The sequence below is a fragment of the Haematobia irritans genome, chromosome 5 (assembly GCF_050003625.1).
Source record: "Haematobia irritans isolate KBUSLIRL chromosome 5, ASM5000362v1, whole genome shotgun sequence".
NCBI classification, from domain to species: Eukaryota; Metazoa; Arthropoda; class Insecta; order Diptera; family Muscidae; genus Haematobia; species Haematobia irritans.
In genome coordinates, this window is record NC_134401.1 from 39,804,201 (window position 1) to 39,822,747 (window position 18,547).

An 18,547-nucleotide genomic window follows, 5' to 3' on the forward strand; every position below is an offset into this window, starting at 1 on the left:
TTTGCAACAATTTGCTATAGAAATAAAATTTTTACAAAATTTGCTACATAAGTAACATTTTGCAAAAATGTTCTATAGAAATAAAATTTTGACAAAAATTTTCTATAGAAATAAAATTTTGCAACAATTTTCGATAGAAATAAAATTTTGACAAAACTTTTCTAAAGAAACAAAATTTTGACAATTTTTTTTTATACAACTTTCTATAGATATAAAATTTTCCAAAAATTTTCTATAGAAATAAAATTTTGCAAACATTTTCTATAGAAATAAAATTTTGACAAAATTTTCTATAGAAACAAAAAATTTTGATATAATATTATATAGAAACAAAATTTTTGACAATAAAAATTTGGACAAAATTTTCTATAGAAATAATATTTTGACAAAATTTTCTGTAGAAAATAAATTTTAACAAAATTTTCTATATAAATAAAATTTTGACAAAATTTTGCAAAAATTTTCTATAGAAATAAAATTTTGCAAAAAATTTCTATAGAAGTAAAATTTTCAATAGAATTAAAATTTTGCAAAAATTTTCTATAGAAATAAAATTTTGAGAAAATTTTCTATAGAAATAAAATGTTGCCAAAATTTTCTATTGAAATACAATTTTGACAAAATTTTCTATAGAAATAAAATTTTAACAAAATTTTCTATAGAAATAAAACTTTGACAAAATTTTCTATAGAAATAAAATTTTGACAAAATTATCTATATAAATAAAATTTTGACAAAATTTTGCAAACATTTTCTATAGAAATAAAATTTTTCAAAAATTTTCTATAGAATTGAAAATTTTCAATAGAATTAAAATTTTGCAAAAAAAAATTTCTATAAAAATAAAATTTTCACAAAATTTTGCAAAAATTTTCTAAAGAAATAAAATTTTCACAAAATTTTCTATAGAAATAAAATTTTTATACAATTTTCTATAGATATAACATTTTGGAAAATTTTTCTATAGAAATAAATTTTTGACAACATTTTCTATAGAAACAAAAAATTTTGATATAATATTATATAGAAACAAAATTTTTGACATTTTCTATAGAAATAAAAATTTGGACAAAATTTTCTATAGAAATAATATTTTGACAAAATTTTGCAAACATTTTCTATAGAAATAAAATTTTTCAAAAATTTTCTAGAGAATTAAAAATTTTCAATAGAATTAAAATTTTGCAAAAAATTTTCTATAAAAATAAAATTTTCACAAAATTTTGCAAAACTTTTGTATAGAAATACAATTTTGACAAAATTTTCCTATAGAAACAAAATTTTGCAAAAATTTTCTATAGAAATAATAAATTTGCATTCTTCAAAAATTTTCTATAGAAATAAATTTTTATTCTGATTATTAATTTTTGACAAAATTTCCTATAGATATAAATTTTTGACAAAATTTCCTATAGATATAAAATTTTGCACAAATTTTCTATAGAAATAAAATTTTGCAAAAATTTTCTGTAGAAATAAAATGTCACAAAAATTTTCTATATAAATAAAATGTTCACAAAATTTTCCAAAAATTTCTATAGATATAAAATTTTGTAAAAATTTTCTATAAAATAAAATTTTGCAAAAATTTTCTATTGAGATAAAATTATGACAAAATTTTCTATTGAGATAAAATTTTGACAAAATGTTCTATTGAGATAAAATTTTGACAAAATTTTCTATAGAAATAAACTTTTGATAAAATTTTCTATTTTTTTAATGAGCATTCAAGAATAATCTCTGGCATCTAAAAAACTATTCGTTATAACCGATAGATCATTCAAAAGTTGTTCGACTGTAGTTGTAGTTTTTTATTTAATATTGTTCTATCACTCTATTTCTGATATTTTTTTCGACAAAAAAACAACTAACATGATTTTAATATCAATTTTAAATGAAAGTACCTAATTAATAGCCCATGTGCCATCAATTTGTCTTTGAGATAATATATAAGAACAATTGGCGGCATTGATAAGATAATAAATAATAAATATTCTTCAGAAATATTCTTCAATATAAGACAGAATATTAAATTAAAATAATTAAAAATTATGAGTAATAAAGAAGAATAGAATAAACATTTGATGAAATATATCTTATCAGGTTTTTAATGATAACCTTTTACGCTACAGAGAAATGACAAAGTCCATTAAATGAGACCGAAATATAATTTTAGAAATATGCACAACTTAAGAAGAGAGCCTTCATTTTTTGGGGCAAAAGATGTTACTTTCTTAAAAAAGGAAAAAATCCGCAGGATTTAATTAAAAAACAACAAAATTCTGTCTATATGAATATTAGCAGATAATCTTATTTATTCAGTCGTAACTGCAACAACTAAAATTTTTGCTGTTAAAACATGTTTATTTGAGGGTTACACAGCATAACCTCCCACTAACGCTAATTATCACCCATATTAACCCACAAACTGAAATATCTAACAAAAAACAAAAACTTACGGAAAATTTTAATTAATTTGTTTGTCTGGTAGTTGCAAACAAATTTGCACTGGGGTCTGTCCACCACACAACATCTACGGAAAATTCCTCAATATTTTTGTTTTATTGTTTTTTTTTCTATATATTTCCCACTCATCATCTTTTTATAGGTGTTTTATTCATAAAACTCACAAGTAAAAATAGTGTGCATATAAATGTACATATAAATGCATCTACAGTCGTTTTTATTTTAGTATTTAATTTTTTTGTTTTGGTTTAAATGTTTTTTTTTTGTTTTCACCAACTGTGGAAAAAAGTGTCGCTTCATACTAAAAAACAAAACGTGTGTAAGCGAAAATTTCTTTGGTGTATTATTGCTCGGCGCATTGCACTGCTACGGAGTGGGGGGTGTAGACACAGTTGATAATTGCAGCAGAGGAGACGTGTCGCTTCGTAGATATTTTGTGAATATTACATTTTTGCATATGCGTAAGCAAATATATAGAGAAAGATCTATTTTTGGAAAGGTTAAAATCCTCAGAAAACAGAAAACAACAAAGTAAATGAGTGGGGGAAAGGGGAAAGGAAAATTTGAACAAGATTTATTTCTATAGAAAATTTTTGTCAAAATTGTATTTCGATAGAAAATTTTTAAAAAATTTTTTCTCTATAGAAAATTTTCTCAAATTTTGATTTCTATAAAAAAAAAATTGAAAAATTTCATTTCTATAAAAATGTTGTCGAAATTTTATTTTTTTTTTAGAAAATTTTATCAAAATTTCGTTTCTATACAAGATTTTGTCAAAGTTTATTTCTTTAGAAAATTTTGTCAAAATTTTATTTCTTTAGAAAATATCGTTAAAATTTTATTTGTACAGAAAACTTTTGTCAAAATTTTATTTCTATAGAAAATTTTTCACAATTTTATTTCTTTAGAAAATTTTGGCAAAATTTTATTTCTTTAGAAATAAAACATTTTATTTCTATAGAAAATTTTTTCAAAATTTTATTTCTATAGATTTTTTTTTCGAAATTTTATTTCGATAGAAAATTTTTCAAAATTTTATTTCTATAGAAAATTTTTACAAAATTGTATATCTATAGAAAATTTTTGGCACAATTTTATTTTTATAGAAAATTTTGTCAAAATTTTATTTCTATAGAAAATTTTCTCAAAATTTTATTTCTATAGAAAATTTTCTCAAAATTTTATTTCTATAGAAAATTTTCTCAAATATTGATTTCTATAGAAAATTTTCTCAAAATTTTGTGAAAATATTATTTCTTTAGCAAATTTTGTCAAAATTTTATTTTTTTATGATTTTTATCTCATAATCTCGGCTGTAGATCTATAAATTAAACTCGAAATTGTTGGTTTCTAGTTTTTTATTTTCCGATATTTCGGTTGACTTCGTCAGACCGTTTTCAAGGCTACAAATTACAAAATTAAACAAAAGTTAATTACAAAATTCACGAATTAAAGTCAAACTATTGTCATTTACATTTTATCCAATGTCTTGTTACTTCGCTGTCTGGTTTTCTACTGGTGATCACAATTTCGAGTTTAATTTATAGATCTACAGCCGAGATTATGAGATAAAAATCATAAAAATTAAAATAAAAGGTCAACAATATCAACAAAAAATTTTATTTCTTTAGAAAATTTTTGCAAAATTGTATTTTTACAGAAAAAAAAATTTTATAGAAAATGTTTGCACAATTTTATTTCTATGGAAAATTATTGAAAAATTTTATTTCTATAGAAAATTAATGAAAAATTTTATTTTTATAGAAAATTTTTGGTAAAATTTTATTTGTAGTTTTTTTTTTTTAAAAATTTTATTTCTATAAAAAATTTTTGTCAAATTTTTTTTCTATAGAAATTTTTTTCAAAATTTTATTTCAATAGAAAATTTGTACAAAATTTTATTTCTATAGAAATTTTTTCAAAATTTTATTTCAATAGAAAATTTTTACAAAATTTTATATCTATAGAAAATTTTTGGTAAAATTTTATTTCTATAGAAAATTTTTTCAAAATTTTATTTCTATGGAAATTTTTTCAAAATTTTATTTCTATAGAAAATTTTTGTCAAAATTTTATTTCTATAGAAAATTTTTGCTATGGAAAAAAATTCTATGGAAAATTATTGAAAAATTTTGTTTCTATAGAAAATTTTTGCACAATTTTATTTCTATAGAAAATTTTAGCACAATTTTATTTCCATAGAAAATTTTCTCAAAATTGTATTTCTATAGAAAATTTTTGCAAAATTTTATTTCTATAGAAAACTTTTGGCAAACTTTTATTTCATAATTTTATTTCTGTAGAAAATTTTTTTCAAAATTTTATTTCTATAGAAAATTTTCTCAAAATTTTATATTGAAAAATTTTATGTCTATAGAAAATTTTCTCAAAATTTTATTTCTATAGAAAATTTTCTCAAAATTTTATGTCTATAGAAAATTTTCTCAAAATTTTATTTCTATAGAAAATTTTCTTAAATTTTATTTCTATAGAAAATTTTCTCAAAATTTTATTTCTATAGAAAATTTTCTCAAAATTTTATTTCTATAGAAAATTTTCTCAAAATTTTATTTCTATAGAAAAGTTTCTCAAAATTTTATTTCAATTTATTTATTTTCTAATTTTCTCAAATTTTGATTTCTATAGAAAATTTTCTTAAAATTGTATTCCTATAGAAAATTTTCTCAAAATTTTGTCAAAATATTATTTCTTTAGAAAATGTTGTCAAAATATTATTTCTTTAGAAAAATTTGTCAAAATATTATTTCTTTAGAAAATTTTGTAAACATTTTATTTGTTTAGAAAATTTTTGCAAAATTTTATTTTTATAGAAAATTTTTGCAAAATTTTATTTCTATGGAAAATTATTGAAAAATTTTATTTCTATAGAAAATTTTTGCACAATTTTATTTCTATAGAAAATTTTAGCACAAGTTTATTTCTATAGAAAAAAAATTCTCAAAATTGTATTTCTATAGAAAATTTTTGGCAAAATTTTATTTTTGTGTAGAAAATTTTTTCAAAATGTTATTTCTATAGAAAATTTTTTCAAAATTTTATTTCTATAGAAAATTTTTTCAAAATTTTATTTCTGTAGAAAATTATTGCAAAATTTTATTTCTAAAGAAAAATTTTGGCATAATTTTATTTCTATAGAAAAATTTTGCAAAATTTTATTTCTATAGAAAATTATTGAAAAATTTTATTTCTATAGAAAATTATTGCAAAATTTTATTTCTAAAGAAAAATTTTGGCATAATTTTATTTCTATAGAAAATCTAAAGTCGATCTTGATTACAAAAGGTCGAGTTCGATACATTTTTTTTTTTGCAAAAACATCGATTTTCCATAATATATGGAGTAAGTCAAGGAAATTGACATTTTTCATATTCAAATATGTGGAATGTCGCATCATTCGGTTTAATTTGGAGAGTTGTTAACACTATTGTCAGAAAATGGAGTTTCAGTTAAACCGAAGATTCTTTTTTTTTCGCTGTGCTATATTTATCTAGTACACAGAAAAAAGGACTATAAATATAGAAATGCGCATGTGCCTTAGCACAGTTTGGTTCTTATTCTCCGGGAAACTACTCCATATACATCCATATGTATACAGGACCAAAACCAAAATTCTGCTGCAATGAATACATCATCGATACATAATACAGCAAAAAAAAAGCTCTCAAATATATCCAGGGTAAATCGTATACTTTACAGAAGTTATATGTAACTTACAACAAGTTTTAGTCTCTACACGAATGTAAAGCTGACGTTTGAATGTATTACAAGTATATACAAGGAAAAATATATATATAATTAACATACATATGTATTTTATTACATAATAGTTTTAGATTTTGTGCCAAAACAAAAGTGGAACTGCATCATTATTGTCCACCCACACAATACCAGTTAGTTATTATGGACAAAATGAGTAGTGAAGAAGTAAGCAAAAAAAAATATTTTTTTTTAAATGGCCAAAAAGGAAAAAATATCTGAGCGATGAGATAAAAGGATAAAAAGATAATTAAAGAAAGGATAATGCCGAAAAAATCCAATTTCCCATAAAATCCAATTATTTTTGACATAACAAAACAAACAAAAATATTAAATTTTTTTTATATCATACTTAATAACATTAAACTGAGAGCAGTAAAGGGGAGATAACCACGGTTGCCACAGTCGCTAAAATTCTACCAACCCTGGTAGATTTTGTACTATTTGATAGATTGGTGATTTCTTGATGTTTTGGTCGATTTTTGCAAAATTTTACAAGAAAATAGAAAATTTTTGTCAAAATATTATTTTTACAGAAATTTTTTGCAAAATTTTAGTTCTATAGAAAATTTTAGGCAAAATTTTTTTATCTATAGAAAATTTTTGTCAAAATTTTATTTTTATAGAAAAATTTTTAAAATTTTATTTCAATAGAAAATTTTCTCAAAATTTTATTTCTATAAAAAATTTCGACAAAATTTTATTTCTATCAAAAATTTTTGCAAAATTTTATTTCTGTAGAAAATTTTGTCAAAATTTTATTTCTTTAGAAAATTTCGTTAAAATTTTGTTTCTGTAGAAAATTTGTGCAAAATTTTATTTCTATAGAAAATTTTTGCAAAATTTTATTTCAAATAGAAAATTTTTGCAAAATTTTATGTCAATAGAAAATTTTTGCAAAATTTTATTTCTATGGAAAATTTGTGAATAACCTCTTAACTGGGGAGACTATTTTGCAAAATCTACCAAAACATCAAGAATTCGAACATTCTACCAAACAGTAACAATCTACCAGTTTTAGTAGATCAATGAAAGTGTCGATTTCTTCAAATATTAAAAAAAAACAAAAAACAAGAACTTTTTTATGATACTCAAAATTTAGATGTACAGGCTGGTACACCTTAACGGTACAGATGTACAGGCTGGTGGTACAACTTAACTGGTGTTTGTTCTCCACCAAAAATTATACAATACTAAATGGATTGTCCTTATGGAATGTTCGATGCCAGTAAGTATATAATGCCTGTCTTTCCCTACTATTAAATTTGTAATCACATGTTCCCCCTCCTAACCTCTTATTTTAGCTATAAAATAATTTATAAAATGCCTTTAACAATTAACTTACCATCAGCATCGACTTCATTGATCATATCCTGTAATTCTGCTTCTGTGGGATTTTGACCAAGTGATCTCATGACTGTGCCCAATTCCTTTGTTGTGATGGTGCCATCGCCATCTTTATCGAATAGTGAGAAGGCTTCTTTGAATTCGGCGATTTGTTCTTCTGTTAGTTGATCGGCCTATAACGAACAAAAAAAAATATTATGAACATTAGATTACCATAAACCACAAACGATTAAATTAAAAAAAGGAAAAACATGAGAAACGTTTATGAAAAAAAAGCAAGATTTATTTGTGTTCAACATGGGGGGCTGTGGTGGCCCACCACATTCTAATATGTGGTTTAGATTCAATAATTACCATTTTTTTTTCTCAAATATGATTTGGTTTCCGTTTACAAAAAAATTCTCACACTCGATTTAAAACCTCAAAAAATATGATTACAAAAAAAAAACTTCAGAGGGAGAAAAGATAACCTCCCTTTTGCCACGATTTTATGAAAAAAATCTTACAAAACCGGCTTCTTATTGCTGGAACCTTTATTGGCTAGGTTATTTCTAAACTAGCCCCAAAATCTCTATGGTAAAATTCCTTCTATTTGTTATACCCACAAACTTGGATTTATTTTTATTCCTTGTCGGTTGTTTTTTTTTTCTATCAATTTTTTCGTATGTTGTTTTTTTCTCCTCCTAATTGTTTTTTGTGTATGTGTCAGTAAGTAATTTGAATTGTTAAGCAAATGCTAAACGATTTCACACAACTCAATATTTTTTTTTAAACTCATTTCCAAATCGTTCTATATAACAATCACGACTATTGTTATTGGGAGGTAGGTATGAATATACAATTACGAGAGGAATGCAAATTTCATGGCGTAAATAAATAAGCGCAAGCCATTAGAATGGCCCTACCAAGCTCCCACTACCAAAAAAAAAAAAACCCAACTGCAACAATAACAGCAACACCATTATCACCAAGAAAAAGGTGTTAAATTTCAAAATAACATCACACATTATTCTAGGGAGGAGGAGGTCGCTCGGTCATTCTCTTTCTTTCGGGTCTTGAAGGTAATATCGGTTGACGTCAATAGATTGCTGATATGATATATTTACATATAAATGGCATGTATGGCTTGGCTTGGTAGAAAACAAAATGAATTTTAAAACTCTATGTGCCCCATTAACTGCTTCTGCTTCTGAATACCAAATACACGGGGATTAAAACTTCATTATAATCAATTCAATGGATGGATGAGTAATTTTAGAAAATATTTTATTAAGAGGCTAAGAAAATGTTTTTTTGAGCACTTTTTTTCTTCATATATCATAGTGGTATGAAGCGAAAAATATTGCATATCGCCTGACGATATGCAATGAAAATTTTCTTTAGTAGGTAAATCGCGGTCTCCCATGTTAATTTCAAGCTTTGATTTTTGATGAAATGAAGCAAATTTGGAAAAATCAATTTTTGGACTTTTTTAAAAGATTGGCGTCGTGATATTCCACTAGCGCTATTGTTCAGAATTCCTAAAACGTGGCACAAAAGGTGTCACTGATGGTACATAATTTCAAAAAAAAGTGGCACACATTTTTATAAATAAAAAAAAAAATACGGCTATAGTTTGGAAAATATTGACATTTGGAATGTTATTAGATGAGATGCAAATAGATGGACATAGGGAAAATATAGATGAAAAGGCGGATTTTTTTGGTTTTTCTTACAATCAAATAAAAAAAAAAAAAAACAATTTGTTAAATTTCAACTTTTTGGGTCATGATGGGATGCAGGGAAAATAGGTGGACTAACTTTTTTAATTTTATTTTTAAACATTAATTTAATTCCAATTAAAATTATTGATAAAAACGAGCTTTTTGTATTCAATATTTCGTCTTTTCATTGAAAGACTTCATCGGGAAAAAATGTTTGAAAACAACAAAAATATTACACCCACTGTTGAGTAAAACTTAAGGACTCGTATAACAACAACAGACTCCGAGTCATTAATAAAATCCTTCTTATTTGACCCAAAAAGTTTGAATATACTGGATAAAACTAATAATAATTTTCATTTAATTTATATTTTTGGGTAACATTTCAAAATCATAAAAAAATTAAGCGAGTTAAGAAAAAAATATAACTGCAAAAATAGACTGCTGCTATTTCGACACATCTGCAATTTTGTAAATGGTTGAATTTCAAGCTGAATGAAATATGGACATTCAACATTTTTTTTTTAACAAAAAAATAAACGCAGACTCAGATTGTGGTTTTTTGTGTAGACTTTTTTCTATGAGTGCTGCTATTTTAGCGTTTATTTTTGTAACATTAACACATCTGCAATTTTGCGAATTATTGCGATTGTAAACTGGATGAAATATGCGACATTTAACCTTTAGCGTTTTTTGTAGCAGCAACACATCGGCAATTTGGAAAATGGATGTTCATTCAAGGATTATGAAATGTGGATATTTAACCTTTTTCGAATTTGATGTAATTCATCCAATATTATGATGAGTGTTGGAAAAATAACATACTTTTTTATTTTATTTTATTTTATTTTATATTTTTTATTCTTTTGCCCTACTACCTCGTGCCAAAAACAATCTACCAAATTTTACCTAAATCTATCACATTAAAAAAAATGTATAAATAGCTCTAATATTGTAAATATGTTACATTTTAAATGTTTTAATGACTTTAGCTTGTGCAAACAAAGGTAAGTTACTACTTTTACAAAAATGTTATTTCTATAGAAAATTTTGTGAAAATTTTATTTCTATAGAAAATTTTGTCAAAATTTTAATTCTATAGAAAATTTTGTGAACATTTTATTTCTATAGCAAATTTTGTCAAAATTTTATTTCTATAGAAAATTTTTTCAACATTTCATTTTTATAGAAAATTTTGTCAAAAAATCATTTCTATAGAAAATTTTGTCAACATTTTATTCCTATAGAAAATTTTTTCAAAATTTTATTTCTATAGGAAATTTTGTTAAAATTTTATTTCTATACAAAACTTTTGTCAAAATTTTATTTCTATAGAAAATTTCCTCAAAATTTTATTTCTATACAAAATTTTGTCAAAATTTTTGTTTCTATTGAAAATTTCGTCAAAATTGTATTTTTATAGAAAATTTTCTCCACATTTTATTTCTATAGAAAAAATTGTCAACATTTTATTTCCATAGAAAATTTTGTCAATATTTTATTTTTATAGAGAATTTTGTCAAAATTTTATCTCTATAGAAAATTTTGTCAACATTTTATTTCTTTAGAAAATATTGTCAAAATTTTATTGCTATAGAAAAATTTGTCAAAATTTTATTTCTATAGAAAATTTTGTCATAAAAAAATTTTTAAAGAAAGTTTTGTCAAAAATTTTATTTCTATAGACAAACAACTTTGCCAAAAATTTTATTTCTATAGAAAATTTTGTCAAAATTTTATTTCTATAGAAAATTTTGTCAAAATTTTATTTCTATAGAAAATTTCGGCAAAATTTTATTTCTATAGAAAATTTTGTCAAAATTTTATTTCTATAGAAAATTTCGTCAAACTTTTATTTCCATAGAAAATTTTGTCAAATTTTATTTTTATAGAAAATTTTGTCAATTTTTTTTTTAGAAAATTTTGTCAAAATTTTATTTCAATAGAAAATTTTGTCGAAATTATATTTCAATAGAAAGTTTGGTCAAAATTTTATTTCTTTAAAAAATTTTGTCAAAATTTTATTTCTATAGAAAATTTTGTCAAAATGTTATTTCTATAGAAAATTTTGTTAAAATTTTATTTCTATAGAAAATTTAGTCAAAATTTTATTTCTTAAGGAAATTTTGTAAAAATTTTATTTCTATAGAAAATTTTGTGAAAATTTTATTTCTATAGAAAGTTTCGTCAAAAATTTTATTTCTATAGAAAATTTTGTCAAAATTTTATTTCTATAGAAAATTTTGTCAAAATTTTATTTCTATAGAAAATTTTGTCAAAATTTTATTTCTATAGAAAATTTTGTTAAAATTTTATTTCTATAGAAAATTTTTTCAAAATGTTATTTCTATAGAAAATTTTGTTAAAATTTTATTTCTATAGAAAATTTAGTCAAAATTTTATTTCTAAAGGAAATTTTGTAAAAATTTTATTTCTATAGAAAATATTGTCAAAATTTTATTTCTATAGGAAGTTTCGTCAAAAATTTTATTTCTATAGAAAATTTTGTTAAAATTTTATTTCTATAGCAAATATTGTCAAAATTTTATTTCTATAGAAAGTTTCGTCAAAAATTTTATTTCTATAGAAAATTTTGTTTAAATTTTATTTCTATAGAAATTTTTTTCAAAATTTTATTTCTATAGAAAATTTCGGCAAAATTTTATTTCTATAGAAAATTTTGTCAAATTTTATTTTTATAGAAAATTTTGTCAAAATTTTATTTCCATAGAAAATTTTGTCAAAATTTTATTTCTATAAAAAATTTTGTTAAAATTTTATTTCTATAGAAAATATTGTCAAAATTTTATTTCTATAGAAAGTTTCGTCAAAAATTTTATTTCTATAGAAAATTTTGTTTAAATTTTATTTCTATAGAAATTTTTTTCAAAATTTTATTTCTATAGAAAATTTCGGCAAAATTTTATTTCTATAGAAAATTTTGTCAAATTTTATTTTTATAGAAAATTTTGTCAAAATTTTATTTCCATAGAAAATTTTGTCAAAATTTTATTTCTTTTTTTTTTGTCAAAAAAATTTTTTTAAAGAAAGTTTTGTCAAAAATTTTATTTCTATAGAAAATTTCGTCAAAACTTTATTTCTATAGAAAATTTTGTCAAAAGTTTATTTTTATAGAAAATTTTGTCAAAAGTTTATTTTTATAGAAAATTTTGTCAAAATTTTATTTCTATAGAAAATTTTGTCAAAATTTTATTGCTATAGAAAATTTTGTCAATTTTTTTGTTAGAAAATTTTGTCAAAAATTTATTTCAATAGAAAATTTTGTCAAAATTTTATTTCAATAGAAAATTTGGTCAAAATTTTATTTCCATAGAAAATTTTGTCAAAATTTTATTTCCATAGAAAATTTTGTCAAAATTTTATTTCCACAGAAAATTTTGTCAAAATTGTATTTCTATAGAAAATTTTGTCAACATTTTATTTCTATAGAAAATTTTGTCAAAATTTTATTCCTATAGAAAATTTTGTCAAAATTTTATTTCTATAGAAAATTTGGCCAAAGATTTATTTGTACTACTGGTTGTAGTTGGTGAGGGCAAACAGTAAAAAAATATACCATTTTAGGTAGAATTCTACCATCTGTGACAACCGTGCCTACTATAATCCACTATATTTTTTATTTAACTATTTGAAAACTATTTGTTGTACATTTTTCATTGTTTTTTTTTTTTTTTTTTCATTTATATATTTTTATATTTTTTCATTTATTTTATTTATTAATCTTTTATTTTATTGATTTTTTATTTTATTATACATATTTAAAAAATTTATTTTCTTTCCCCTACTAATTCACTATTTGTTGTTTATGTTTTCATTGAGAATTGTCAATTTTTGTCCCTGCCTCAATTTCCTCAAAAAAGCAAACAGTATATTATTTATAGAATGATAAATATCCATTTGTCATCAATCATAAGTTACGGTGTCAAAGACACACTCACATACACACATATACGAAAGAAGAACGCCATCACCAATACGGCGGGGACATGCTTTCACTTAACAGGTTGCTGTATACTTTGGGGATATTATAAATTGCGCTTCCACATTCTATTTGTATAGAGACACTATACAATAGTGTCTATATAGGAGGAACACTAATCACCATGATCTACATTAATGGGGGAGTATTAATTTGAAGTATATTTCTTTGAAAACAACAGGATGTTTGTTTTGGGTCTGTGTAGAAAAGGAAAAAGGAGCTTTGTATAAATTGCGTGCTTTTATTTTTGTAATTCTAGAGTCAACATTATATCATTCATTATCAATATTGTTTGCAAAAATGACAAAAATATGATATCTAAATAAAATTTTGCCAATGCCTTATTTGGTATAATAGTGATTAAGCGAAGACCATCCCCTCTATTGTCTACCTCTCCCGGGCTTCATGTGACTATATTGTGAATTACTAATTTTATATAGAAGTGAATGTGTCATAAGAACGTGGTAAATAAATGACTTCATGGCTTCATCGAAGTCAGGTTTGATTGTTAGCATTTTGTATTAGCAAGTCAATCTCAAAATTAAGGCATGGTATTTTCTGATAGATTAATGGAAATAAAATTTCATAGTTAAATGCTTTGAATACAGATTCAAATTTTTATTCACTTATAGAGATAACAACATTTTAAATGGGATATAAATATTAATTCGGTCATTTAAATTTCAAACATAAATTTTATTATTCCATTTTTATTATTTGTGGATTTTTTTTTTTAAATTTTTGCAGTGGAAAAATACCAATAATCAAAAGCTTATATAAATTAATGGGAATGTAGAAAATTATAATCTTATTCACAATATATTGTGAACTATTCATTAGCTTTTACCACAAGAGTTTCTAAAGATTGCTCTCCATCTGAACATTTAATTTAAGATAGAGCTAAAGTCTAATTTGCATAACCGTGGGCAGTGTTGCCAGTATTTTTCTGGCTCTTTTCCCTAAATTATGTTTTCGTCCCCCAATTTAAACTTAAATTCCTCACAAAAATCCCCAAAACATTTTTGACCAGTTTTTTTTAAATAAAGCTCTGCTGTAGAAAATCAGTAATAATTTAAAAATTAACATTTTGTCAAATCCATCAATTTCGAACCACAACACCAAGAGAATGGTTAAGTTGCACCACGGTGGCTCCTAAATAGTGACCTTATATTTATGAACAAAAATTTACTTCTAAATCTTCAAGTAGTAAAATTAGGTGGTAGACACGTTTCAAAATTTCCAAAAAAAATGGTACTTTTTTTTGGTGAAATTGTTGATGATTTCGAGAAACTTTTCTATAGAAATAAAATTTTGACAAAATTTTCTATAGAAATAAAATTTTGACAGAAATAAAATTTTCTTTAGAAATAAAATTTTGACAAAATTGTCTATAGAAATAAAATCTTGACAAAATTTTCTATAGAAATAAAATTTTGACAAAATTTTCTATAGAAATAAAATTTTGACAAAATTTTCTATAGAAATAAAATTTTGACAAAATTTTCTATAGAAATAAAATTTTGATAAAATTTTCTATAGAAATAAAATTTTGACAAAATTTTCTATAGAAATAAAATGTTGACAAAATTTTCTATAGAAATAAATTTTTGAAAAAATTTTCTATAGGAATAAAATTTTGACAAAATTTTCTATAGAAATAAAATTTTGACAAAATTTTCTATAGAAATAAAATTTTGGGAAAATTTTTTATATAGAAATAAAATGTTGACAATATTTTCTATAGAAATAAAATGTTGACAAAATTTTCTATAGAAATAAAATAATGACAAAATTTTCTATAGAAATAAAATTTTGACAAAATTTTCTATAGAAATAAAATAATGACAAAATTTTCTATAGAAATAAAATAATGACAAAATTTTCTATAGAAATACGATTTTGACAAAATTTTCTATAGAAATAAAATTTTGACAAAATTTTCTATAGAAATAAAATTTTGACAAAATTTTCTATAGAAATAAAATTTTGACAAAATTTTCTATAGAAACAAAATTTTTACAAAATTTTCTATAGAAATAAAATTTTGCCAAAATTTTCTATAGAAATAAAATTTTGACAATATTTTCTATAGAAATAAAATGTTGACAAAATTTTCTATAGAAATAAAATTTTGACAAAATTTTCTATAGAAATAAAATTTTGACAAAATTTTCTATAGAAATAAAATTTTGACAAAATTTTCTATAAAAATAAAATTTTGACAAAATTTTCTATAGAAATAAAATTTTGACAAAATTTTCTATAGAAATAAAATTTTGACAAAATTTTATAGAAACAACATTTTGACAAAATTTTCTATAGAAATAAAATTTTGCCAAAATTTTCTATAGAAATAAAATTTTGACAAAATTTTCTATAGAAATAAAATTTTGAAAAAATTTTCTATAGAAATAAAATTTTGAAAAAAATTTCTATAGGAATAAAATTTTGACAAAATTTTCTATAGAAATAAAATTTTGACAAAATTTTCTATAGAAATAAAATTTTGACAAAATTTTTTATATAGAAATAAAATGTTGACAATATTTTCTATAGAAATAAAATGTTGACAAAATTTTCTATAGAAATAAAATAATGACAAAATTTTCTATAGAAATAAAATAATGACAAAATTTTCTATAGAAATAAAATTTTGACAAAATTTTCTATAGAAATAAAATTTTGACAAAATTTTCTATAGAAACAAAATTTTGACAAAATTTTCTATAGAAATAAAATTTTGCCAAAATTATCTATAGAAATAAAATTTTGCCAAAATTTTCTATAGAAATAAAATTTTGCCAAAATTTTGTATAGAAATAAAATTTTTCCAAAATTTTCTATTGAAATAAAATTTTTCCAAAATTTTCTATAGAAATAAAATTTTGACAAAATTTTCTATAGAAATAAAATTTTGACAAAATTTTCTATAGAAATAAAATTTTGACAAAATTTTCTATAGAAATAAAATGTTGAAAAAATTTTCTATAGGAATAAAATTTTGACAAAATTTTCTATAGAAATAAAATTTTGACAAAATTTTCTATAGAAATAAAATTTTGGGAAAATTTTTTATATAGAAATAAAATGTTGACAAAATTTTCTATAGAAATAAAATAATGACAAAATTTTCTATAGAAATAAAATTTTGCCAAAATTTTCTATTGAAATAAAATTTTGAAAAAATTTTCTATAGAAATAAAATGTTGACAAAATTTTCTATAGAAATAAAATTTTGACAAAATTTTCTATAGAAATAAAATTTTAACAAAATTTTCTATAGAAATAAAATTTTGACAAAATTTTCTACAGAAATAAAATTTTGGCAATTCCCCACCAAATCCCCAAGTCCCCAACTCAGAATATTCGTCCCCATTCACAAAAAAAATATCCCCAATTTGGGGGAATCCCCAATACTGGCAACACTGACCGTTGGGGCTAAAACTTTTCTAAGCCTAAGGAAATTCGTTAGTAGGCAGCAGAAATATCTACTAAAACAGCAAAAAATCTGCTGAGAAAGGAATAGCAAACATTGGCAGAGTGCTAAAAATTTGTCTCCACCCAAAGAAATTTGTTAGTGGTCACCAGAAAAATCTGATAATACAACAAAAAGTCTTCCGAAAAAGAGAAAGCAGTCACTGTTTGCAGAAACAGCAAACATTGGTAAGGGACTAAAACTTTGTTTTTACAACAGAAAAATCTGCTGAAAGAGATAAAAAAACTGCTGAAAAAGGAACAACAAACATTGGTCGGGTGCTAAAACATTTATTCACCCAAAGAATTTTGTTAGTAGACAGCAGAAAAATCTGCTAAAACAGTAAAAAGTCGTTTATTCTTATTAATCTAATCTACGAGAATTTGATAGAAATATACTTTCAGAGACTTATGTTCTTTCTAAATTAATTAAAAAAATAAAATTTCTAAATACTATTCCTATTAAGAAAATAAATTCTATATATACGAATGATTAAGCCATAAATTTTAATAAAAAAAAAAACTAAAAAATTCAAACTTTAGCAATAAAACAGTTTCTTAAAATTTCTAGTAAAAAAATTTAAGGCCTCTAACTCAACCCCCTAAAGGAGGAGAGGTTGCTCAATATCACAACCATAATAATTAGCATGAGATATGGTGACAATAAGAATGAAAACAACAACAACAATATTATGCTTATGCTTGCCAAGACCAACCACCACAATACATTGCCATATATATTCCATAATCATTAAATGATAAGTATAATTTATAATCCTTCAAAACAACCACCATTCCATAACCATTTAAAGTATAATCACCAGACCCCACCACAAATCCACCCTTAGACAAAAACATTAAGCTAACAATCATGTTACGAAAAAAATCCCCATTACCTTGGTGGTGGTGGTGGGACTTAAATGCCGCCGGCTGTATATTTTTCTAACAACAATTTCCAATTTCTTTTGCCTAGATTATCAACAAAAAGGTATTGCTCATTTGCTTTTTTTATGGCCGACTGTTATTTTATGGCTTGTGTATGGTGGTTCGAGGTTTTTGATTATTTTTTTTCTGCTTTAAGATAAAAAAAAGCGGAAAACGTTTCCCCAAAAGGAAATTGGAAAAATTATATAAGAAATAGCGATTAGCTTTATTGGCTTCTTATTTAACATTCAAACTCATAATTTAATCAAGATAATGTTATTGGTGGTATTCTTGGCACAAAGTATGCGGTAATTTTAATTGGTTTCCTTCCTTTAATCTTTCCTCCAAAAAATAAAAACGGGGAAAGAAGAACGACAAAAACGAAGTCAACCAAACAAGAAGAGAGTTCAACTAATGTAGGACCCCATAATGAAGGTTCTATAAACAAATTTGTTTAAGGTATCTAAGCCTCTCGCTCCTTACCTTGGTGACCAACTTTTTTTTCGTGTGTGTGTGATTTGTTGCTACTTATTGGTTATTAAACGTTAATCTAAATGATAAGATTAAATTCTATCGTTTTCTTTTATAACTATGACTTTGAAATTAACAAAAAAAAAACTATAAAAGAAAGCAAACACAATTTTTTTGTCTAGCAAATACATTCATTTTATAGATAATACAGCTGACAACCATACCAAGCGTTATTCATTCAAGGAAAAGAACCACAATTTAATTTTGTTGCTTTTGACACACATCACTGTATCAGATTATCAGTTTCGTAGCCATTCACAGATTTGGTTATAAGGAAGATTTCGTTATAAGAGGCCTTCAAAAATATATGTATATGTGGGCATGT

General features: G+C 22.6%; 1 protein-coding gene across 1 annotated transcript in view; it reads right to left on the bottom strand.

Moving 5' to 3' along the window:
• The window catches only part of Cam (Calmodulin), an 82,137-nt gene that overhangs the window by 37,920 nt on the left and 25,670 nt on the right, over window positions 1-18,547 (bottom strand). Inside the window, exon 3 of the mRNA XM_075310211.1 lies at window positions 7,589-7,763. Within this exon, the coding sequence (XP_075166326.1) occupies window positions 7,589-7,763 (175 nt within the window). The remainder of the gene's footprint in view (window positions 1-7,588; window positions 7,764-18,547) is intronic.